The sequence below is a fragment of the Cnephaeus nilssonii genome (genome assembly GCF_951640355.1).
Source record: "Cnephaeus nilssonii genome assembly, chromosome: 15".
NCBI classification, from domain to species: Eukaryota; Metazoa; Chordata; class Mammalia; order Chiroptera; family Vespertilionidae; genus Cnephaeus; species Cnephaeus nilssonii.
Window position 1 is genome coordinate 7219270 of NC_137086.1, and position 26294 is coordinate 7245563.

General features: G+C 42.4%; 1 protein-coding gene across 1 annotated transcript; it reads right to left on the reverse strand.

Annotated features, from left to right (window-relative positions):
• Nucleotides 1-2689: 2689 nt before the first annotated feature.
• Nucleotides 2690-21194, reverse strand: LAPTM4A (lysosomal protein transmembrane 4 alpha). The gene is made up of 7 exons (XM_079792673.1): nucleotides 20937-21194; nucleotides 10309-10429; nucleotides 7715-7791; nucleotides 7496-7618; nucleotides 4994-5089; nucleotides 4391-4489; nucleotides 2690-3310 (listed from the first exon to the last, which is right to left on the reverse strand). The coding sequence occupies exons 1-7, from the start codon at nucleotides 21045-21047 to the stop codon at nucleotides 3236-3238; spliced, it is 702 nt and encodes a 233-aa protein (XP_079648799.1). The 5' UTR covers nucleotides 21048-21194; the 3' UTR covers nucleotides 2690-3235.
• Between the last annotated feature and the right edge of the window lie 5100 nt (nucleotides 21195-26294).

A 26294-nucleotide genomic window follows, 5' to 3' on the forward strand; every position in this document is an offset into this window, starting at 1 on the left:
CAGGCAGGAGAGACTTCACTGCAGCGGGTATTTTGAGAGTAAGTTTATTGAAGCTGGAGACGGTGAAACAAAGGAAGGGTTTAGGATAGAAGAGGCCGCCACATCACAGCAGCAGGAGTGAGCCTCGATGGGGCTACCTAGACTGGGGGGGGGGGGGGGGGGGGGTGTCACATTAGTTAAAAAGGTATTTTCCACGATAGCACAGAGCTGGAAGCTGGCCAAGGGAGTCCTCCAGGAACTCAGTCTCCTGGGAGAGAAGTGATAAAAACAGGTGACTTTTGAGTGAGTCATAAAACATGACAAAGAACATGAATTCCAATGGAACCTTTCCGGTCTTCCTGCTTCCAGACATTGACCCTTTAAAACCCCCGCTCCACACAGTAACCTTAAAGTCACTTCTCTTCTTAAACCCCGCACCTTCACTTCCAGGACAACCCGAACTGTCCGACACACTTGGTTGCAGGCTCCAGGAGGGCAGTGCCGATGCCTGCACTGTTCGCTGCTGCATTCCCCTAGGCCAGTGGTCGGCAAACTCATTAGTCAGCAGAGCCAAATATCAACAATACAACGACTGAAATTTCTTTTGAGAGCCAAATTTTTTAAACTTAAACTTCTTCTTCAAAATAGACGCCCAGGCCGTGGTATTTTGTGGAAGAGCCACACTCAAGGGGCCAAAGAGCCACATGTGGCTCTCGAGCCGCAGTTTGCCGACCACGGCCCTAAGCTCTACCTCACCACCGGCAGGTTCAGTCTATGGTGGGGCTGAGACCTCAGGGAATGGAAGATGACACCACAGAGCTGATACCTAGCTCTTCCTGGGCAGGCCCATGAGCAGCAATGACAGTTTGTAGAAGAAAACACCTGGCATTGCTTTTTCCAAGAGTCTAAGGACGCTGAGGAAATGGCTTTGCTGTTTCACTTCACTGCCTGGCAAGACAGCTCTGTGCTGGGCGGTGCCCCCTTCCTCTGGCCTCCGCCTCCTGGCTCCTTCTCTGAAGCTCAGAGGGAGAAGCAACATAAAGTGCTAATGGTCTCTTCAGCACATCTGCATGTAGGCATATGGAAAATTTAAAACTATTTGGTTAGACTAGGGCATAAATTATGCTTAGTTTTCTTTAGAAAGTCACGTTAATACTGCTGTATTGTTTTTACAGTTCTAAAAAGACTATTTATAGTCAGCTCTGGCAAGGTTCTACTGTGGTAACTAATGACCCCAAAATCTCAGGGTCTTATCACAATAAAGATGTATTTCTTGCTCTGTTACATGTCCTTTGTAGGTTGGCTGCAACTTTTCTCTACATGGTCGTTCTGGCACCCAGACTTGAGGGGTGCTGGTCCCAATCTGGGGTACAATGATCATGTGACAAAGGAAAGACAGGAAGGAAAGATGGCAGAACAAGAGGACGGATCTTAATGCTTTTGCAAGGAAGTGGCTTACATCAATTCCACACAAGTCACACAGCCAAGCCATAAACTCAAAATGGATAAAAGACTTAAATGTACCGTAGGCGCAAAACCATGAAAACCCTAGAAGACATAGGCAGTAAAACCTCAGACATCTCTCATAGTAATATTTTTGCCAATACATCTCCTAGGGTAAGGGGAACAAAGGAAACAATAAACAAATGGGACTACGTCAAACTAAAAAGCTTTTGTACAGCAAAAGAAGCCATCAACAAAATGAAAAGGAAACCCACTGCATGGGAGAACATATTGCCAGTGATACATCTGATCAGGGGTTAATTCCCAAAATATATAAAGAACTTATACAACTCAACACCAGGAAAACAGAAAATCCAATTTTAAAAATGGGCAAAGGACCTCAATGGACACTTCTCATAAGAGGACGTACAGTGGCCAATAGACATATGACACAATGCTCACCATCACTAATCCTCAGAGATGCAAATTAAAACTACAGTGAGATATCACCTCACACCAGTCAGAATGGTTATCATCAATAAACCAACAAACAAGTACTGGTTTGGTGACACCCAGAGGGAAAAGGGAGTGTGTGTGTGGGGTGGGGGGGGGGGAGGGGGAGTATAGGTGAGAGAGTGGGCAAAGGGGTTGGGGGAGTGGGGATGGAGAGAGTTTGCTTGAGATGTTGGGCCCATGAGTGTGCAGATGATGTTTTATTGAGTTGTATACTTGAAACCTGTATGGTTTTGCAAACCAATGTCACTCCAACAAATTCAATGTAAAAATATGTAAAATATATATGTCTATAAGCTAGATGAGCACGTCACCACAGCTGCATTCTTAGCAAGATGCAGAATGGAATATTTTCAGGAGAGAACTTCAGCTGTGGCGCCCATAAGCTGCAGTTTGCTTCGGCTTTCTCTTTGGTTCCCCGCTGGAGGTCAAATGATGCCTTTCAACATGAACTGCTCTGATGAACTCATTTCCCAACTAAATGATCTCAACATTAAAGCAGAGCTTGCCACACTACCCGCATAATTTTTCTATCAAACCATTTATGTTAATTTATGACCTAAATTAACATATATAGTCTCTATAACATTAAATAATACTTCAGAGTCACTGGATTAAAGAAATGCTTTATAATAAAAAAATCTAGCATTATAGTCTCAAAGTATCAAAATCCATGGATGTCTGAGCTTATTATAATGAAAAATATTAGGCTTTATCAAAAAAAGGGTAATAGACTTCTTAAAAATGACAACAGTAAATTTTAAGAAATTTATTAAAGCATCTTATCACAAAATGGAAACATACAAATTAGAAACATGCAACCGTCATTTCCACAGTCAAGTTAAAACGTCATACATTTTTTCCTGTTTTCACAGCTGAAAACTTCAGATCTTATACCTAACTCACTCACCAGGAATATTTTATTCATTCCTCCTGAAAGTATCCAGGGCAGCAAATAACCAAAATGCAAACTATTATATAAAGGAAGTGCAAAGTTAAAAAAGAAAATGTGTAGAGAGCACCCCTCCCCACCCCCCAATTAAAGGCAAACAATGGCACTTTGCTCTTGCTTAACTAGATTGTCTTCAAAAACTACTAAAATGTAATAGACTTAACAAAACAAAAAACAACTGACTTCTAATAGATGTCCCAAAAGCTTGTTAGTGTTTGAAAATAAATGCTTACACAAGGAAAATGTAGTTTTATATCAAACAAGTTTAAGAGCCCTGTATTGCAGCATTCTGTAAAATAAACACGACAAAAAGCTGGTATAGGGTTTATTGACAAAGGCAGGATGTCTTCAGGCGGGTATGTAAGGAGGCGGTGGTTCTTTTTCAGGCATCTTCACTGCCATTTCATAGGTTGGCAAAACGTACTAGAGAGAGAGAAAAGTTGTATCAGACTCAATTCTCCTTTAAAATCCTACTTGGAATAATTCAGCTTTCAGATTTTATGTCCTAAAAAGGGACACACAACCCCACAGAGAAGAGCTGAAGAAACTGTTAGCTAAGCAGGTACTGAGAGGAGAGATGACTAGTAGCCTGGACCTTTACATGCAGATGAGACATCTGATCCCAAATGCTAGAGAGGGATGAAGGGAGGAGGGAGGAGGAGGGGAGGGAGGAATGGAGGGATGGAAGGAATGGCAGAATTTTGCTTCTGAACTAACCCTGGGGGGCTACCAAACACCTGGACAGGAAGCATGTGCCCTGCTCTTCCCACCCTTCCCATGTGACTGATCCAGTACCAACTACACCTCCGGTAGTTGCGTGTCTAGATTAAGGGCCCCAGGGAACCAGGCTAAAGGAAGCCTCCAATAAAATGCTGCATCCTGGAATTTCATCATCATCTACAGTCAAAGGATGGGTGCTTATTTCTTCTGGGGTAAAGGGCACATCTATGCAGGAGAGCAGCATTCTAACCTACTGACTCCAAGTGTGACAGGCTGCCCCTACACAGGCCACAGAGATTCTACATGTTGAAAACCTGGAAAGAGTCGAGTAGCAACTAGAGGGCCCCACGAGGTGAGCATCCCCAAAAGACTCGTGCAGCCCATTCAGTCATCTCCCCACAGAAAGTCAGCTTCTCCTTTGGATCGTATGCATGTTTTATGAAAGCAACACAACTGATGGTCCCTCCATCCTCAAGAGTTCCAGAACCCACAAGCCTGGCATGGGTCACACTGCTGTTTCCTGCCTACTCTCCCCCCAAAATGCAATACTCTTAGGAAGCACTTATGAATCAAACCTAACAGCCAAACTGAATAAGACTGGCAGTGCAGGCTGTCTCTCGCCCATGTACCCAGGATTCCAACTGGGAAATGCTCAATCTTGTGGATTTAAGCAATTCATGCCCTAAACCACAGTCATGGCACTGAAGAGAAAGTCAAGACCCAGGTTCTTGAGAATGATCAATAATGGCTAGTGAAGTTTCAATATATTAGAAGGTCATTCACCTGTGGAGGTGCTTCAAAGGCAGGGTACACAGCAATCTCTGGTGTGTTTCTGTTGTTGATGTATTTATAGCAGTTCCAAACACAGTTGATTAGATAAGCCTAAATGAATAAAAATAAAATTTACATATGCTAGAACTCAACAGACTACCTGTTCTAAAACTAAGGGGCCTTCTAATGCTTTCCCCCACGGTTCTCCATGGAGAAGGAAACTGACCCCCACAGGCCAGGCCCTATCTCCACTTGCTCTCACTTAATGTCACAAGTTTTATTATCACCATTTTACAGAAAAACTAGATGTGGGGTATCAGGTCTGATAACCATTGTTCTGCAGAAGAAATTCTATTTCTGAACCTTGGGAATTTTAACAATTTTCAATCCAAATCATGAACCACTTCTAAAAACATGACAATCCTTAATAAGGATCCTGGCATTTCCAACCATTCTCTGGAAACAAGAGGGAGGACATTCCCTGAAAGCTCTCTCTACTGCTGTCTCAAAATGAACAGTCACTTACTGTGAACTGTAGGGAGATAAGGCAACAGGAGGCTTAGATGGACAGTGTCACAGTCTAACTGGCCCCCAAATATTTAGTCAGCAACTCACCTTAAAAATGATGAATAAGACAAAGAACGCAAGAACAATGAACAGGAGGCAGCTGGAGTCCAATGCCAGGAGGTCATCTTTATAGGGAAAATCAGGCTATAAAAAAAAAAAAGGAGGGATGAAGAGGCAGAGCAGAGAGGATTTCTAGGGCAGTGAAACTATTCTGAACAATCTGTAATGAATACATGTCATTATACATGTGCCCAAATCTGTGTGGAATGTACACCAAAAATGGATTTTATGTGATAATGAGGTGTCAATGCAGGTTCACAACGGTAACAAATGAATCACTGTGGTTTGGGATGTGGGTAGTAAGAGAGGTTATGGGGGCGGAAGTAGGGGATATGTGGGAAACTCTCTGTACTTTTTGTTCAATTTTGCTGTGAACCTAAAACTGCTCTAAGAAATAAAGTCTATTAAACATACACACACTTATAATTCAGCCACAGCACCTGCACTCTGTGACAACCTAAAGAGCATGGCACAAATACAAACAAAAGGCCCCCAAGTCAGAACTGATATTCTAATAAAAACTTACAAACAGAATTTAACTCAAAGTGCTTTAAAGCCTCATCATTAATGCATGTGATTGATCACTTAAAATACATTTGTTTGAATATTCAGAAGAGTCCTAGGAGTCTAAATCGAGCTCACTTTCTTTCTTCTCAAAATCACTAAATTAAGAAGTGCTGATATTTATCTAAAGTCCATGGGCCATTTGGTTCTACCTGGGGAAAATAATTCATCTAAAAGCCAATCGTCAGTCTCCCTGCTCATTAGGAGGGGCAAAAGAAGGCATGCCAGGCGGATTACATGATTTGCTGCAGGCATACCACGTTCTACTGAGAAGGATCAACGATACGTATTCAAATATTTAGTTAGCATTTACTGTGTGCGAGGCAATGCGCTAGGTTCAAGGAGAAGGGCATTACAAAAGAATCGTTTAGGATGTACAAGGTGGCCAACAGACCAAGTCCCTTCCAGGCGGAGAGACCAGGTGAACAAAACAGGGAGAAACCAGAGAGGTCTGTAAAAGTAGTAGTAAACATTTCATTTTCATGGATTTCTATATAGCTCATGTAATCGTTTTAAACCAAGTTTTCCAATGAAAATGTCAACACAAATAATCTCACATTTTCATAAAAAAGTAGCACAAAGAAATCCCAAAGGACCAAAAAGAAAGAAAAATTCACACAAGAACCCCAAACTAAGTGTCCCTTGGGACAAAACAATTCTTTAAGCTTTTTCACCTGTAAATAAAAGGACAAACACACAATGGAACCAGCTCATGGCAGAAATGCTATGACTTTATTCAGAAGGCTTGCGATTTTCAGCCAGCGATGACATAAGCAGAGAACTGTGTTTAGGCAGCTGTTGACCAGGCCAACAGGCCCTGTGCCTGGCCACCTCTCTCCAGGCTCACCGCATTCCTCCCTCCATTCCTCTTGTGGCCAGCCACCAGTCCTCTTTCAGTCCCCGGCCATCGCCCATGCTCCTTCCTGCTTCGAGGTGTCAGTTTTACCCGGAACATTTTCCTTTGCACTTTCCCTATCTTAATTCCTACTTAGAATTAAATCTCGCTTCCCAGCTCAGGTCTGATATCCACTCACACAGCAGCCTCCACTTTCCCTTCACAGCTTTTACCATAATTTTAATTCAGTAACTGTCAATTTTCCAATTCCTTCACTAGAAAGTTCTACTGATATATCCCTAGGACCCAGCAGTGCCTTGCACATAAGAAGCAACCAACAAATGTTTTTTAGAATGAATGATAAATTTGGTGGTACACAAAATGGATTAGGCAGAAAGTCTGAAAGTGGGGTGAAAATTCTTGAAAGGCAGAATTTTTTAAGTGAACTTGCATCTATCTGGGCCCCACTCCTCCTTCTAGACCTTACTTTGGTCCAGAGTGTTCCCTGCCCCTCTGACATACAGCACTTAAGCTCCGCATTTACCAGCGTCCCGTGACAGCTCTAGTTCATTATCACAGATAACATCTTCATGTCCTGACTCCTCAATGGTTTGCTCCTTGAAGGGCAAGTTATCTTTTTTTTTTTTTTTTTTGGGGGGGGGTTCTTTATATCTACATCATTCACCAACAGTTCGCCTAGAACAGAATAAGCAAACAGTAGGCACTCAAATATTTGCTATGAAGGCCTGCAAAAATAAAAAGCTAATACTTTAATGAGTGCCAAGTACAGTCGAATTATTATACTTTTAGTTTATTCAAAACAAAAGTTGAACTATTCCTCAAATTCCATAATAACCATTTTTAGGGACTTCTAATATTGACTATCCAAATGGTATGGTAAGAAGATAATTCTATTTTCATCTTACTGGTTTCAACGTGGTAGTTAAGAGTAGTGATAGTATTTTAGAACACCTTAAAAAAAATATACAGGGTCAGTTAAAATAAAAATAGTGCCTAAAAAACTAAGAATTTAAATTTAAATATTTTACTTAAAATGGAAAAAAATAAATTTAATTAGCATACACACTTACTAATTGATCCAGATATTCTTTGATTCTTGGCAAGTAAGTGAGAGAACTGATAGCAACCAGGCAACTGAGGACGAAGTCAAAAAGCCGGTAACAGAAGAATGGAATAAGCCAACCCACTTGATACTGAAGAAAAAAAAACCACAACATCACATAAATGGAAGTACTCAGTACCGCTCAGTAAAAAGCAAAGTCCAAAAGTTGAAAACATAGGATACTTACAGAAATTGCTCCATATACCAGCATTGAACTGATTATAAACATAAGAACAGAGACGGCAAAAAGAACACAGGCATTATCTAAGAAAACAAAAACCAAAATCTAATTAAGCGACTTACACAAAAAGAACAAAACTCTTCATAACAAAATAACACTTTAAAGCTAGCTTACAAACATCAAAGTATTTTCAAGATTGGCTATGAAAAAAATCTAAGAGGGTAAAAAAATTCAAGAAGGTTAAAAAAAAAAATCTGCCTCAGCTTTTTAAGTAATGAAGCTTAAGCAATTAGTCCCTTTGTTTTCTTGTTTGTTAAACTGCTACAACTCACTGATACTTATTAAGGACTAGAGACCCGGTGCACGAATTCATGCACTAGTGGGGTCCTCTGGCCTGGCCTGTGGGACCAGGCCGAAACCGGCTCTCCAACATCCCCCGAGGGATCCCAGATTGTGAGAGGGCACAGGCCAGGCCAAGGGACCCCACCGGTGCAGGATCGGGACCAGGGAGGGACACAGGAGGTTGGCCAGCCAGGGAGGGACCGCAGGAGGGCTCCAGGGCGTGTCCAGCCCATCTCGCTCAGTCCCAATTGGCCAAACCCCAGCAGCAAGCTAACGTACCAGTTGGAGCATCTGTCCTCTGGTGGTCAGTGCACATCATAGTGACTGGTCAACCGGTTGACTGCCTGCCCCGTGGTGGTCAGTGCATGTCATAGCGAGCGGTTAAGCGGCCTTGGCATATCATCAGTATATTACGCTTTGTTTGGTTGAACGGGCAACCACTTAGCATATTAGGCTTTTATTATATAGGATGGCACATGAACCCGGTACCCTGCTAGGGAGACAGATCTCTGGCCAGAGTCTAAGATGTGCAAGCAGAGAATTATAATCCAAAGTGGCAAGTGCTATAATAGAAGCAGAAACAATCAGCTTTGCCTGGAGAATCAGGAAAAAATATATAAAAGAAATAACGTAAGTTGGGTTTTGTGATCTGAGCAGGGTTTAACTGAAGGGAAAGGCTGGTATTTCCTTAAAAGACATGTGTATTACACACAGAATGCTACAGATGCCCCCTTGTGCCTTAGATAAAATACATGATCTGAAATTAAAGGTGATCCTTAACTACTCTCCTCTTCCCAATACCCATGCTCACTGCTCTGCATCCTTCAGCTGGGCATCTCTGCTATATTCAGGTCTGTTTTCTTTGTTTCTCAACTTCCTCATATTGTTCCAAAGAAACACAGATACCACATGACCAAGAACTATGTATTTTTCTATTCTCTCAGCAGCAAGGGCTTTTGTAGAATTATAACTAACAAAAACTGATAATGAATGCATCCACTTCTCTGGAGAGTTACAATCCTCATGCAACATACAATGAACTTGTACTTCACACCTGGAGCTCTGGCCAAGGCTGGGAGCCGTTGTACAGACACACAAGAATCTCAATAACCCTGAATCCTTTTCTACACCTCCATTTTAAGAGAAACATACATGACCAGGGAAGAGGCTGACAGGAGGAGGTTCAGTAACATTTTATAACCTAAAGTAAAATTTTATAAATACCATAAATGGCCATTAGGAGCTAAAGTTTATTTAGCATTGTATCTTGGTTTTTAAATAAAAACAGATAACTCAAAAACAAAACAAAACAAAAAAAAAAACAAATGCCAGAAGGAATGTTTCTAATATGTTCTTGGTATTTTTTCTATCACATTTGACAAAAAAATTAAAGGATTATACTATACTTTGAAAAGACAATCAGGAGACCCTTTTTTTTTAAAAAAGCACCTTAGATACAAAGTGTGAAAAATTGTTAGAGCTTTCATAAACGTATGACGGATGCCCACAAACCACTACCTGGCTCCTGAAACAGAAGTCAGCCCTGAGGACAATGAATCATTTGAATTAACCACCAAATTTAAAAAAAAAAAAAAAAAAAAAAAAAACTTCAGAAATTGTTTAGAGCAGGTCATAAATGTAACGAAGCACACAACTTTACATAATTTATAATAATGTAAAACTACAACTTTTCTGCACCTGAACCGTAGAGAAGATAAATGAAAATACTGCTATCAGGAAATGCATAGGTTTAAAAAGGTAATATCTATGAATGTCCTAAGGTTCCTCTATTTTTAACTCTAATGTCATCTTTTTCCATCCAAACCAAAATATTTTTAGAATAGTGACCCTAAGCAAAAAATATCACCAGATATTCAAATAATTTGTATTTTATATTTACTGTAAGTCTTTTTGTTTCATGAGCAAATCTCCCATCCTCTGCTACACTTGTCAGCTGACCCTCAAAGGTTCACAGTTTTTTTGTAATTCCTTCTTGCCCTCTGATCTCCACAACACCAAAACAGGAGGCAAAGTATAAAATACCATTTCTAGCCATTACATTATCTGGCTAGAAATGCTCAATTATACTAGTAATCCTCACTGAAGTATCTTTGAAAAACCCACAAAACACTTTCCTGCCTCACCAAGTTGAATAACTTAAACAGAATTTAATTAATTCTCTTCAAAATAACGTGTGTGTGTGTGTGTGTGTGTGTGTGTGTGTAATTAACAGGAGATATTTTCACCTAAAAACATACCTGTCATTCTCTCAGATGAATAGTAATTGCCAATGACTTCATACTGAATGTTGACAGATGGCATTGAGTTTGGATGAGTTACTTCCACAGTCAGCAAAATTGCCATCAACAGGTTAACCACCTATGGAAGATAATTTTATCAATTATATTAGAGGCCTGGAACATGAAATTCTGGCACTAGGGGTGGGGGAAGGAGTGGTGGTGGTATCCCTCAGCCCGGCCTGCGCCCTCTCACAATCTGGGACCCTCAGGGGATGTAGCAGTGCAGCAGGCAGCCAGGGAGGAGCCAGAACCGGGCCGCTTGCACTCATCCCAGCCCACTGCGCCTGCTGCCCCCGCTGCCACTGAGTAGGGAGAGGCTCCCCAGCCGTGAACGCGGCTTCTGGCTGAGCGGCACTCCCCTGTGGGAGTGCACTGGCCACCAGGGGGCATCTCCTGCATTGAGCGTCTGCCCCCTAGTGGTCAGTTTGCATCATAGCAACTGGTCAACGGTTGTTCTATCATAACGGTCGCTTAGGCTTTTACATATGTAGATTATTAATCAGGCAGCAGTTTGCAGCACAATCTTTAAATGTCTTCCCATATTAAAAATTGTTTTACTTGAAGTAAGAAAGACATGTAATTGGAGACTACCTGTGAAATAAAATAATATGCAATACAATTATAAGAATATTTTTTAAATAAATATATGATAAAGTTAAAGTACAAACTTATCTGTTTCCAAGAAAAGATGACTGATTTGCTTCAATACAACAGACTAAAACAGGGCAACAATTAAACACAAGGGACCATTACAAATCGTTCGAGTCACAGCTTTAGATGTCTGGTATTGAAGAAGCTAGTTAATCCAATATACTTACTTACCCATCAGATAATGTAACAGCCATCGGGCAAATGTATAATGAGCTATCAGAAAAGCTTGAAACCCCTCCACAATATTTCCTCTCCAGTGATAGAGAACTATTTCCTCTTGACTAAATGCTATAAAGACTTCCCAAGATTTTGACGATGTCACTTCACATACTAGTCTTAATTCTGCCCTTCAAGATAATCTGCTCCCCCTTCTGAGTAAGTGCTCCTCTAACACCTACGCACAGCTGACATGTGCCTCCAAATAAGTCTTTTCCAGAGCAAACCCTCAGGTTCTTAAACTGCTTCTCTCACGAGCATCCTGCCAGCTACGTCACGAACTCCCCTTTGCTCTCCTCTACACACATGCCCCAGTTCGCTGGACACAACATTTAAGTGAGCTAAGATGGGCCTGGAGCGAACACAGGGGGTCCCAGCTAACAAATTTCAGTTAAGGCAGCCTGAAATCGCACCGGCCTCCTAAATGTTTTGAATGTTATATGAGAGTAACTCCCTAAAACCCCTAATTCTTTTCCACACTTGATCCCACTAGGCTGCCATCTGAACCTGTACAATTGCGTTCAGAGGCCCAAGCATAAGCCCTCACACATTTACAATAGAATTTTATCTTATCATACTCTTGCCTGTTAAGACGTTTCTCAATCTAGATTCTGATACCATACGGATTTCCCCTCTCCCTGCATCCTGCATTTGGAAATATAATCAGCATGTAATCAGTATTTCCATTGGCGAAGCCGGCTGCCCGAGGCTGCCTCTGCCCATTAATCAGTAACGTTTCCGTAAAATTCTTTTTCTGATCCAGAGGAACAACTTGAGACCTTGTCAAACATCTTGCTGAAATCCCTTCATAATTATCCGGTAAATTTTCCGGGGTGGCATGGGAGGGTTGTAACTCCATTTAAAAAGGAAATATTCATGCCTCTAGTTTTGAGTCCCTGCAGTATCCCAGGAGGCACCAGGCCGTTTAAATGCTCAAATTGGTACTAATGATTTCATAGAAAAAAATCGCACCTAGAATTGGAGTCAGGCTTTCCTATCTCGAGTTCACAGAATCTGTCCTTCTCCCCTTTTGAAATTTGATACTTTCAAGGAATGTTTGAGCCTTATCATCAGAAATTTTTGCTGTTGATAATTCCCACCCGAGGCCTGTTGATTTGTAGACAGAGTGTAAGGGGGGGGGGGGGGGGTGAGAGACAGACAGATGTTGGGGAGCACACAAGACTTGGTTGGAAAGTTTGTAAGGAGGACATCTGATGAAAGGGAAGTGTGTGGAAGGCCGCCTGCCATTTAGCGGCGCCCCTGGTTATTCCCTGACCTTTCCAAACAAATCTGTGCGTGTGCAGACCCCCGGGTGTTTACTGGAATCCTTAATCATTTTTTTATAATTTTTTTATTGTCTAAAGTTTTACATATGTCTCCTCTTTCCCCAATTGACCCCCTTCCCCCCCATCCATTCCCACCACGGGCAAGCCCCCACCGCCCCAGTGTCTGTGTCCACTGGTTATGCTAATATGCATGCATACAAGTCCTTTGGTTGCTCTCTAACCCCCCCTCCCCCCTGCCATTTGTCTCTGGATCTATTCTTGTTCATCAAATTATGTTGATCATTATATCCCACATATGAGTGAGAGCATGTGATATTTATCTTTCTCCAACTGGCTTATTTCACTTAGCATGATGCTCTCCAGTTCCATCCATGCTGTTGCAAATGGTAAAAGTTCCTTCTTTTTTACAGCAGCATAGATTCCATTGTGTAGATGTACCAGTTTTTTAATCCAGTCATCTGCTGATGGGTACTTACTTAGGCTGTTTCCAAATCTTAGCTATGGTAAATTGTGCTGCTATGAACATAGGGGTGCACATATCCTTTCTGATTGGTGTTTCTGGTTTCTTGGGATACAGTCCTAGAAGTGGGATCACTGGGTCAAATGGGAGTTCCATTTTTAACTTTTTGAGGAAACTCCATACTGTCTTCCACAGTGGCTGCACCCCTCTGCATCCCCACCAGCAGTGCAGGAGGGTGGAATCCTTAATCTTAATCCCTGGATGCCCTTGCCTAGAGGACAATGTAAACACATGTGTCCTCCCAAGATTGTATGTAAAGATAAAAATTGCAATAAAGGCTAATGAGGCAGGCAATCGAGGAGGCCTGGCTTCAGCGGCCGTTCCTTAGCCCTCTCCCCCCAGTGAAACTGTGTCTGAGTAATCTGTTCATCCGTCCTTCAGGAGCTGCTGGTCAGCCCCGGCAGACAGAGAGAGAAACATCGATGTGAGAGACACACATCAGTTGGTTGCCTCCCGCACACACCCTGACCACGGCCAGGGGTCCAACCTGAAACCAACGTACGTGCTCTTGACCTGAATCGAACCTGTGACCATTCTGAGGCTCCAATCACTGAATCACACCAAACCAACTACAACTATCATCAGAATTTTAAACAAATGGTATTACGTAGCTTTCCTGTCCACCCTGAATGATAAGTAACAGTTTTATCAGCACTTAAATTTTTCTAGAGGTGTTTATCACTCATTACACATTCTCTAAGACCAAGTCTTTATCTTTAAGATAAGGCTAGGAGATCTAAACAGTGTCACAATATCAAATACACAATCCACTAGTATTTCTGAAGATATACTATATACCAAGTATTCTGATGTATATCACTTCACTTTACTTAAGTGAAGTAAATATTACTCAAGTCCACTTGCAAATGAGGAAACTGAGGTTCAAAAAAGCGAAATAATTTGTGTAAGTTCACAGAGCTGACAGAGGATGGAGCTAGAATACAAATCTGGCTCTTTTTAAGACAGCCTGCTTCTTAGCACCAGAGGTCTTTCCAAAACAAATGATTACCTAAGGCTATAAAAGATTTATCCTTTACTCCCCAAATAAATGTTCAGTAACAAGCCTTCTAAGGTACTTTATCCTTCAACTCCGGAGAGGCCTTACAAGGGAAAATCCTATTTGCAAGATGGCTCCCAGCTGAAGGCTGACTTTTCCATTGTCCATTTTCATTGCAATGGGTGTTCCCAGTGCATACGGTACAAACATACGAGTTAGTATGATTAGATGCATTAACTATGGAATAATCAGATACATCTACCAAAGTTATTATATATTCTGTTTTAAAAAGCTTAGAATCAATTCGGCCAACTCTTTGCTAAACACAATATACTCATAGCTAAAAAGCTCTGCATAGAAAACCATTCTTATGTCAAAAAAAACATGCAAACTCAATTATTAATGAAGGACATGACACATCCAGAATATTTAGAAGTTTATTTTTTCCCTTTTTAAATCTTTTTTATCCCATATAGAATTTATTAAGAAGTCTTTTCTTACCCTGGCTGGCCTGGCTCTCACACAAAAGGGTCTCTGGTTCGATTTCCGCTCAAGGGCATGTACCTGGGTTACAGGTTCGATTCCCCGTCCTGGTTCAAGTGAGTTCAGGAGGCAACCAATGGATGAGTCTCTCTCACATCAATGTTTCTCTCTCTTTTTCTCTCTCTCTCTCTCTCTTTCTTCCTCTCTCTCTCTCTCTCTCTGTCTCTTTCCTCTCTCTCTACCCCTCGTTCCTCCCTTCCACTTTCTCTGAAAATCAATGGAAAAAATATGCTCAGGTGAGGATTAACAACAAAAATGTCTTTTCTTCTCTTCCATGGATAAGTCACAATCATCCACTATTATCTTCTAGTATCGACACCTCACATTTCATTTCAGTGTGAGTCATACCCCTGAATAATAAAACAAATCATGGGTCTAATCAAAAGGACCAAGAAATGGTGAAATAAATTTCAGTGCTACTTCATTAAAAACACACATTAGGTCACCATATTTCATTAGAACCCCACGTCACATTTTAAACTACTAGCCTGGAAACCCATCCTTGAGGCCCTAAAAGATTCACCAATACACACCCATCCTGTGCTTAAATACAGGCCATTCACTTGATTTCAGTTGATTATTTCTAAGTTCCATGTAGCATTTTTCAAAAAATACATAAAACTAATTTTATAGTCTTTAGATAGAAAATTTCTCTGAAAACAGCAAATATGTACAATTCCAGAATATTTATTCCCAATTCATTTTTCCCTTTATTATACTTAACAAAGAAAATTAACAAAAATGTAATTAAAATAATTCATCTCTAAATCTAGTATTATGGAGAGATATAGAATGCAGCAACTATGCAAATACGGTAACACCATGGGCAACGGACAAACCACTCAATGTGGGAATGGTACTAAAAATTTAGTGGGTCAAAAAATATTATCTTATTTTTAGAGAGAGAGAGAAAAAAATATATAGATGAGAAATGCCCCCCACCGGGGACTGGGCCCAAAACCTGGGCATGTGCCCTGACCTGGAATCAAAGTCAAGACTCTGGTACACAGGATGATGCCCAACCAACCGAGCCACCCTGGCCCACACAGTTTGCACTATACTTGAAAGCCTTTTTCACACCTTATATAAATAAACAAACAAAAACCAGAAATATTAGAGTTCACTTGTTACAAAGAAACAGGATCAGGCCATGGAAGCAGCCCTTTGCTTTCTCATTCCATTGCCTCACTCAGCCCAGAAGATTCTTTTGTGGACTGGTTTTTGTTTTTTAATTATTATTCTTGACTTTTCCCACAGCATATTTTGCCACAACCCAATATCTGTGGAGACTATAATTAAAACAATGTGTTTGCTTCAAGGCATCCCAACAGGGTCTCATAGGCAAAGAAAGGGGAATCCACAGGGAGCTAAGTCAGCAAAGAACTGTCATCAGATAAAGATAAAAATTAACTATCTTTAACATTTAATTCGTGGAGGGATTAAGCAAAATCCAACCAACCAGCCAACAAACCTCACAGACAACAGTACGGTGATTACCAGAGGGAAAGGGGGTGGAGGGAGGTTGGAGAGGGCAAAGGGGGATAAACAGTAACAGAAGGAAACCTGGGGTGGTGAACACAGAATACAAGGTACAGATGATGTGTTACAGAATTGTACACCTAAAACCTTTATAATTGTACTAATCAATGTCATCCCAATAAATTCAATAAAAATAAAATAGAAAATTTTAAAAAACTTATAGAGAATTTAAATTACAATAAATGTATATTATATGTTTTTGTTGTCTTTTACCCTTATGTGCAGTTACTAATGAGTTATTCCTCCTGTTTTTTTTGTAGGAGACAATTCATTTAAAAAATCTCTAGCCCTGGATGGCATGGCTCAGTGGTTAGAGTGCACCAAAGGGTCTCAGGTTCGATTCCTGGTCAAGGGCACCTACCTTGATGTAGGTTTGAACCCCAGTACAATCAAGGTCCATGCAGGAGGCAATCAATCGATGTGTCTCTCTCACACTGATGTTTCTGTTTCTCTCTCTTCTCTCCTCTCTCTCTCCCCCTCAACCCCCTTCCACTCTCTATAATAAAAAACAATGAAAAAAATATCCTTGGGTGAGGATTAACAAAAAAGTAAATTTAAGAGATATAGAAACTTTTCCAGGTGCACAATGAGAAAACCAGATCCCTCTGGCTGGGAAGCAAGGAAAGTTTCCACCAAGAAACATTTGAGCTAACCCTTAAAAAATTAACCAAACTGGCAAAACGTTCATGGTTGAAGCTGGGTGATTTTTATATACTACTTCACTGTTTTTGTACATTTATAATTTTCCTTCATAAAGTTTTTTTACCAGTTGAGGGAAGAAGAACATTTCAGGGAAAATAAATAGCAGAGAACAATGTGTCTGAGGAAAGATCATAACTTTGCAATAAAAACAAGCTATACTTAGGTAAAGGAATCCAGCCGGGGTGAGGGCCAGAAAGGAATCCAGCTTGAGGAGACCTGCCTTTACTTCTCTCCCAGCTACCTAACTTTAGATTGGTTATGTTTGAGGCACTCATGAAAAATTAGCCACACATTGAACAGACAATAGGGTGCACCCCAGAGAAAGATGAATAATTTCAAAATAAATTCTGTTGTCAAATGAAAAAACAATAGCCATATATTAAATCTTTCCCAGACCTAAAATTATTCCAAATGGTCAAAATGCATTCTTGGCCCTAGCTGGTTTGGTTCAGTGGATAGAGCGTCTGGCTGCGGACTGAAGGGTCCCGGGTTCACTTCCGGTCAAGGGCACATGCCCGGATTGTGGGATCCATCAGTAGGGGGTGTGCAGGAGGCAGCCAATCAATGATTCTCATCACTGATGTTTCTCTCTCCCCCTCTCCCTTCCACTCTGAAGTCAATAAAAATATTTTTTTTAAAAAACAAGCAAAAATGCATTCTTGTAGTACACCATTAACGATGACAGAGGACATCTCCTGCAGCAGAAATGAATGCCCATTTTCAATTATTCAATAAATATTACATAAAAATATACCACATAAGAAACTATTGTTTAAAATAATCTGTCTTCAAATTCTTTAATAAATGAGAGAGAAAACAATTTCAGAAATGCCAGAATTTAAACTGGAGCTCATTCTGAAATTTCATATATTATTTAACCCAGCTTTAAGTCAGGCGTGCTTCATTCAAATCTAAAATGCCAAAGACTAACACTTCAAGCCTGGTGCATGTAAGTGGCTCTGGCTCTTCCATATCCTACTGCACTCTTCAGTGCCACACAATTAATACTTTAGTATATAGTATCACCGTCTCTTTACTCTAGACCAGTAGAAACAGTTGCTAGAAAGCAATGACACAGTATCAGATACAGTCACTGATACGTGCCTGGGCCCGGGAGGGGGGAGGGCTCATCTCTAGGTCCCAGCCAGCACAGAGGCCATCCATCTCAAGAATCACAAATGTTCTCCCCCCGGAATAGAGGCGAATGTCACGGCAAGGTAGCTGGAGAGGGAAGTGACATCCCACCTCACCCATTTCCCTGTCCCCCGCCCCCCGCCCCCCCGTCCTTAGCAAAGGAGCTTCTGGCAACAAAATGCACTGTTAGGACAAATCCTTCATTTAGAGATATTTTATTACGCTTTTCTCTAACTGGTCTCGTTTTCTAAATGCTATATGCCTCCCCAACTAAAAGCCACACTTTTAAAAGTCACCAGCAAAACTGTAACAAAAACCAATAGCCTTTTCCAATCTCGAATCTGATTAGAATCTGGTAACTTTTTCATCCCGCCCCCCTTATTAATGTACCCTGAGTTTCATTTTTGTGTCTGTGCTCCCAAGTTCTTTGTCATACCATACAAATCTTGAGCGCAGATGCCATGTTCAAGCCAAGAAACACTTGGGAGAGCCTCTATGTGGCAGGTAATACCAATAGAAGAGATCAATGACATACGGTCCCAGTGGCTTATTCTTTTTGCATGGCCACCAGACTTTTCCACCCTAGATGGCCAATAAATGTCTTAAGATTGATTTAACTGTTAACTGCCACGATATTTTGAATTTAATTTAAAAGGTCCGCCACTTGCATCTATAGATGCTTATGGCGTGCAAATGGTTGAGCAGCTTATAATATTCTATTAACCAGAAAAGTCCACGCAAAGTAAAGACAGCTATGGCTAAAGCAGGGAAAAGGGAGATATGTGAAATGTTTACACATCAAGTGCTTCCAGAGAAAAAGAGAGTTAAACTCCTCATTCCGTTTTGGGAGAATAAATGCATTTTGAGATTTGTTGTTTTAGCTCCCACTTTTCCCTGCTATTCCTTTCATTTTTATGAACTGAGCCCATAGCATTAAAAAAAAAAAAAAAAAATCTGCCTTGAGCCCTGGCCAGGGAGCTCCAGTAGAATAGAGCCATCGTCTGCATACACCAAGGTTGTGGGTTCGATCCCCGGTCAGGGGGTCAGGGCACACACAAGAATCAACCAATGAATGCATAAATAAGTGGGACAACAAATCAATGTTTCTCTCTCTCTCTCTCCCTTCCTCCTTCCCTCCCTCTCTCTGCCCCCACCCCTTCCTCTTTCTCTAAAAAATAAATAACATTTTTAATATGCCTTGCAAAGAAAAAAAGCCAATTACATTCAGATGGTTGAAATTGCGGTGGTGGTTATTTCCTCTTGAGAAGTTGGAAATCCTTTGTTCCGTGAAAGGAAAGGCACTGAGGAGAAAAAGGAAGCTTGGGTTTGCAGGCAAGAGTACTCGACCACGGGACACTCCTTCTCAGTTAAAGCAGGAGGGAAAGGTCATCTCCTAGGGATGAGGGAGGCAGGGTAAGAGGTTTGAGGACTCTGAAGATTTCAGTGATCCTTTTAGGCGAACCGAGGCAGAGTTCAAGGCAAACAAAAGAAAGTAAGGACCCATACCCTTAGCAAATGGATTAGAAATAAAAAGAAAATTACAACGGCTCCTATTGCTATTAACTGATCAATGCCCCGTATGACCAATCAGTTAAAACACAGAACTAGAAATGAGCCTTTTCAGGGGGATGTGAAGGAACTACACCAGTAAAATGCTTCTAATATAAAAGTACAGGAAGTATTTCTTAGAAACAAGCAAATGAGCCTACACATTCCCGTTTTTGTTGTTGTTTCTAGTGTTCCTAATGAAGCACGGCTGTAAAAAAAAAAACAGGGCAGCCGGGAATAATGTGTAGATCAGATGCGGGGGAGGAGGGGAGGGATGAAACACGATCTGCCTAAGACTTAGGCCCCAAGTGAAGATGATGCTCATCTGGTGTTTGTCCAACAGTAATGACTTCAAGGCGCTGGGCAGGGAAGTAACGAGCACAGAGAGAGGCAAAAGGAATGCCTGTGATGAAGCTCTCCCCTCTTAAACTTATCAGAAACAATGCCACCACCTCTCCCTACCCCCCCCCCTCTCACACACACTCACTCACACACACACACACAATCACAAAAACATTAGGGAAAGCGGCCAAGTCGCCGACATGAGAAGTGTGTCAAAGCCTCTGCAAAGGCGTCACAACCCAAACGAAGACACACATGGAGAAGTCCCGGGCAAATCAGCTTCCAGATGCACGTATCCCGGAGATGATGTCAGAGTTCACGCAAGTATTAGGAGGGAACCGTCAATCAACTTGGCCACGACACACGTGATCGCCCAGGTCTCCATCCAGGGGACCCCAGCGCCCGCGGCCAGGACAGAAGAGGCCCTCGAACATGTCTCTTAAAGAGACGCCAGGCGCCTGCCTAGAGCTCGGGGGGGTGGGGGGTTAGCAGAGCTGCACCCCAAGCGGACCGAGTGCGGATCCCGACAAAGCGCCTCCTAGCAAAGGAGGCCCAGGAGCCGCAGATGGAGGCGCAAGCTGGACCTTTTCCCTTCCCGGCTACGCAGGCAAAACATATCGTCGAAACTAGGCTGCATGCGCTTAGAAACCCGCTCCTCATTGTTTCGTTAGGGAGAAAAATTCCAGGGAGCAGGGAGGGGGTCGGCGGGTGAGGGCGGCTTTCAGACCAAGGAAGTACAAAAAGGAGCTGAAACCTGGCAATTTCCAGAACTTCCCACCAAAACACAACACCCTCATTCCCCTCCTCCCCCTCTGCCCGCACCGCCTCCGCCCGGCCCGGCCCCGCTTCCCAAATCCTGGCCAAGGAACCACCTCCCCATCCCCACCCCCGCCGCTCGGATTCGGGGGCACAGTCCCCCTCCCGCAAAGTGAGGGCGCCCTAAAAAGAAGCTCCCCTAGGCCTGGCCGCCCCACCCAACACCCCGTCTTCAGTCCCACCCTTCCCAGGGAACACTCTCTCCCTCTCCCACTGGGACCCCCGGCCTCCCGCTCCGGCGCATTCCTCCCACACCCCCAGGGCCCTCGCCTCCCGCCCCGCCCGTCCTCACCATGTACCAGGTCCCCAGGATGATCGTCCCGGTGCGGACATGGCAACAGCCGCAGCACCGGGTGCTGTAGAACCGGTCGCTGCGGCTCCGCTTGAAAGTCATGGACACCATTGGGAGTCTCGCGGGCCTCGTTCTTGGCCGGGACCCGGACAAAAGCTCTCCGCGCCACGGAGGAACCCAGCTAGCTCTGTCCCTGTGTCCGACACTAAACGACGCGTCTTCCAGCCCGCCCCCGGTCCGGCCCAGCCAGCGCCTGCGCGCCTGCGCACTGAGGGCCGAGCGCCGCCCTCGCGCGACCTCGGTCTACACCTTCTTTCCCCGCCTCCCGCCTCCCACGGGCCAATAGGAGAGCGGAAAGCTCGCTGGACCCGACCTCTGATTGGAACAACTGGGGAATTGACAAGACGTCCCGCCCAAACAGAAGTGCAACTCGCCTCCGCTCCTAAGGGAGGGGAAGGGCTGGCCGGCTCAGAGGCCTCGGGTAGTTGGCGTTGGGTGTAGCCCCGTAGGTTACCATCTCCGAGACGAGAGCGGCAAGAGAAAAAGGCATTTAATAGGAAAAGGGAGAGACGGGATGGGGAGCTGGCAGAAAGGGTCGAAGGACTTTTCTGAGTGACGTCATTGCCACGTACGGCCTCGGGAGCGTCACGGGAGGGCGGCTGCTCACGTGACCTTCGCGCGCTGCCATTATTGGGCGGGGCGGGGCGGGGCCTGTGGAGGGTGGGCGGGGCTAATCCCCGAGCGTGAGCCCGCCCCCTGCTGGGGCGGAGATTTGGTTCCCCGTGTCCCTCACCCTGAGCCTGGGTGGTGGGAGCAAAGAAACACCATCGAACCCTGCCAAAGGCAACTCAGAGGCAAGAGGATGGAGACCAATGAGGATAATACAACAAAGATAAAGAGAGAGAGAACTGCTGAGGTGCTGGGTGTTTGCCGATCATCAGAGTGATTTTTATAGGAAAATGGTAAACACGTTGAAATGGACCAACAGTTCACTGGGTGTCTTCCCTACTGGCTCACCTTCCCGGCATTCTGATTCTAAGGGGGCTCTCCATCTTTGTGGAGCTCTGTGCAACTCTAAATTGTAGGTAACTGATAGCAAAACAAAATTCTTTTGCCCATTAAACCTCATATTGAATCGTCCCCCCTCCTTGGAAAAAGCCGTTTTGCATCTATTTGTAAATTCATTTCCTATTCCTGATTCAATATTATAAGTGGGTACTTAAATTCTGCTTTAACCTGGTTCTCACACCTGACTGGTCTCCTCAATGAGTAAATAAAACATTGGACACTTGTTGATTTTGTATCTGCAAGAGAGTTATGACTCTTTTCCTTTAAAAAAATATATTGTCGAGTCCAGCCAGTGTGGCTCAGTTGGTTGAGCATCCTCCCTGCACCAAGAAGTTCTATTCCCATCAGGGAACATGCCCGGGTTGCAGGCTGGGCCCCAACCCCAATAGGGGGCTTACAGGAGGCAGTAGATAGATGTTTTTCTCTCTCCATCTGCCTTCCTCTCTCTCTCTAAAATCAATAAAAACATTTTTTAAATATATATATTGTCAAATTAAGAAATGTCCAAACTTGTAAGGAATTTTTATAAGTTTTTATTTGAGCCAAACTGATAGCAGTGCCAGGCAACAAGATCTCAAATGATCTGGATGATGACAGTTTTGCAGTTTCTTTAATGCTTGGGAGGGAATGCAAGGAAGATTACTTAAAGGTGGGAGAAAGCAAGGCAGGGACTGGATTATAGGAGAGTAAAGATCATGTGTTCTCTTGAGGGTAGTTACACTTATTTGAAAGGTGGGTTAACCTAGATCAGTGATGGTGAACCTATGACATGCGTGTCAGCACTGACACGCGTAGCCATTTCTGATGACACGCGGCCGCATGCCGAGGATGAAACATTTGCTGCTCCTGAGGATGAAACATTTGCGACTAGAGTCTTGGAGTTAGTTTTTTCCTCAAAGTGACACACTACCCAAGTTATGCTCAGTTTTTTGGCGAAGTTTGACACACCAAGCTCAAAAGGTTGCCCATCACTGACCTAGATGCATGGAAGCAATGGACAGGGCTTGCTTAAGGGAAATAGAAACCTTTTACTAAGAAAGGTATAGCCCTGGCCAGTTTGGCTCAGTGGATAGGGTGTCAGCCTGCAGACTGAAGGGTCGCAGGTTTGATTTCAGTCCAGGGAACATGCCCGGGTTGGGTTGCAGGCTCAATCCCCAGTAGGGGATTCAGAAGGCAGCCAATCAATGATTCTCTCTCATCATTGATGTTTCTCTCTCTCTCTCCTTTCCTCTCTGAAATCAATAAAATTAATATTTTAAAAAAAGTTATATGCCTAGGGCATGACTAACCACCATGACTTACCCAGTAAGCAATTTATTATCAGATCACCCTGTGAGGTTACTTTTCCTAGAACCCCTTTTTCATTTACACTGCAGTTTAACACTTTGGAAGTACCTACACGTCCTTTTTAGGGAATAGAAAGGCCTTCCCGCTGCCAAATATATTCTTAGCTGGAGAGACCACAGTGAGTTCAGAGTAAAGGTTATTGCACTGGCATGGCTTCAGTGAGCACGGCCTGAAAGTATATGTTGATTTGTTGATTATTTTTCTCACCTACTAAAATGTAAATTCTGGAAAAGCAGAGACTTTGTTTACTTCCTCAAATGAAAAAAATTGTCCAAGGACAATTCTTCTAGTTTGGATAATACTTTAAAATCCCTGGGAGGCCATAATTAACCCAAGCTACACTAAAAGGTGAAGTGGAATGGTAGTAATTTAACTCATAATGAATTTGGACATTGCTCTACTATCAGGGAGTAGACTATAATAATGCCCCCCTGAAAATTTACATAAATTTACATAGCTCATACTGTGTTCTATGCATGGATCACTTTGTTTCTTTTGAATAATTTCCTTGCATCCCTTGGCCAACATCCCTTATATCTCAAGTAGCTGTAGGCATAGTCATTACCAATTAAATGTGAGCAGAATGATGTATATACAACTGGGTTAGGGCTTTTAGGATTTGAGAACTCAACTATCTGCTTTATTCACACCACCGTTTTTACGTGAAAGAACAACTGACCAGCAAATATTAAAATTCAGACATGCATATTTGGCATTCCATTTTTTGGAAATAAATGCAATTAAGCCTGTCCTAACCAGAATATTTGTTGCCAATGATAAAATTGGGCTTTCAAAGGAAAAAAATACAAAAAATAATTATATTCACCACCGTGAACTTAGAAATAGAGATTTTTTTCTGATGAGAATGGAGGTAAAATAAACTGTTACTTTTTTATGTTGTTTAATGTCAACATTTGAATAACTGCACAACTCAGTGAACCAACATTTCCCAGGTAACCAATGCACAATGTTACAAAACCATGCATAGTAAAAGAACCAGTCATTTTAAATGTAACTATGAAAAGGTCATTGATATGGTTTCATATTCTACATTGTAACTGAACTTTAGGGAGTTACTACTTACTAAGTTTTAGTGTATAATCAAGGAAGAATAGCCACGAATATCTAAAAGGGTTATTAATCCCTGGCCGGTTTGACTCAGTGGATAGAGCATCGGCCTGCGGACTCAGGGGTCCCGGGTTTGATTCTAGTCGGGGGCATGTGCCTTGGTTGCGGGCATATCCCCGGTGGGGGGTGTGCAGGAGGCAGCTGATAGATGTTTCTCTCTCATCAATGTTTCTAGCTCTCTCTCCCTCTCCCTTCCTCTCTGTAAAAAATCAATAAAATATATTTTAAAAAATATTAAAATACTCCTCCTTTTCCCAGCTACATAAGTGTGTGCTACTGAATTTTCTTTGTATACTTCAACTAAAAGAACATATCACAGATTGCATGCAAAAGCAGACGTGAGAATCGAGCTATTATTTTTATCCAGCCAAACATTAAAGAGATCTTCATATAAATATAAAATAATGTCACTCTTCTCATTCCTTTTGTAAATCTTAGAAAATATAGTTATTTTCCATAAGATTATTTTATGTTAACATATAATGGGTTATTGTTATTTTTAAATCAATTTATAGATATTTTAAATTATCTTAATTTTAATTTCTAGTATGGTAACTATCAATAGCTATAACCCACATAAATAAAAGCTCGTGGTGTCCTCTATCATTTTTAGAAGTGTAAAGGTTCTGAGACCAAAAGGTTTGAGAACCAGTAACCTAAGCCTTCTAACCACCACAGTGGACAATGGTTACTGATATTTGACGTGGGGGCTTGGAGGTACTAAGAGCTGCCCTCAGATTATTTTTTAACAGAAGAGGAAAGTGAGTTTAGGGTTTTCAAAATTCTTAATAGTGTGGGTTTACACAACTCTCACATTAACAGTTTGAATTACTGGCTAGTCAGCATTTGCCTGGACAAGAAGCTTGTCTGAATCTGTTTTTTCACCTGTAAAATGGAAATAAGATCTGCTCCCTAATGAAGCTTTAATTTCTTTGCTCTGATGAAAGCAGAGGCAATCATGCCTTGAATATTCCTACCACGATTTCCTTATTCATCTCCAGTCCCTCAAGGTACCTCTTGTCTGCTAACATTGGTAATTATCTCCTTTAGCCAAATTAAACATGTGGTTTCTATTTTTAATTGCTCCAAGGTATTGAAAGGAGTAATTGGTAAGTGCTGTCCAAGTATCTTGAAGATGAAAAATACTATGTAATTATCACCGTGGGAAAATTACTTTCCATGCACTTGGCTAAAATCACCACTTGGGCTGTGGGATTACATCTTAACCTTAAGGACTTCTGGCATGCACACAGTAAGTTTAGCATCTTTCTGTTTCTTCCCCTTTAAATCTCACAGAAGCATCATGAAGAATGCCAAATCAGTGAACTTGATGTTCAGCAAAACTAGGAGCAGATACCCATGGCCTTCAAAATACAAATCAGGGCTGCTAAGAGCAGCTGAGATTAGACAAAAGCCGTAGACAGGCCCACGCAGAGCTTAAAACACATCAACAGACCTGTTTCCCCAGGCCCGTGAGAGCTATCAAACCATCATCCAAAGGGCCCACGTCCTTATAAAAAGGGGAATTTGGACACTGACATGTACACAGGGAGAACGCCATGTGAAGAGGAAGGCAGAGATCGAGGTGGGGCTTGGAGGGACCGAGAGCTGCCCTCAGATTATTTTTTTTTAACAGGAGAGGACAGTGAATCTAAAGTTTTCAAAATGCTTAATACTCTGGGTGTATACAACTCTCGCATTAACGACCCACCACACCCTTGCAAAACCAGACAGCACAGCCCCATGGCTGACATTAGGACCAGATGCAATGATCAACTACCCAACACCCTAGTGCCAACCATCACAGTAACCACA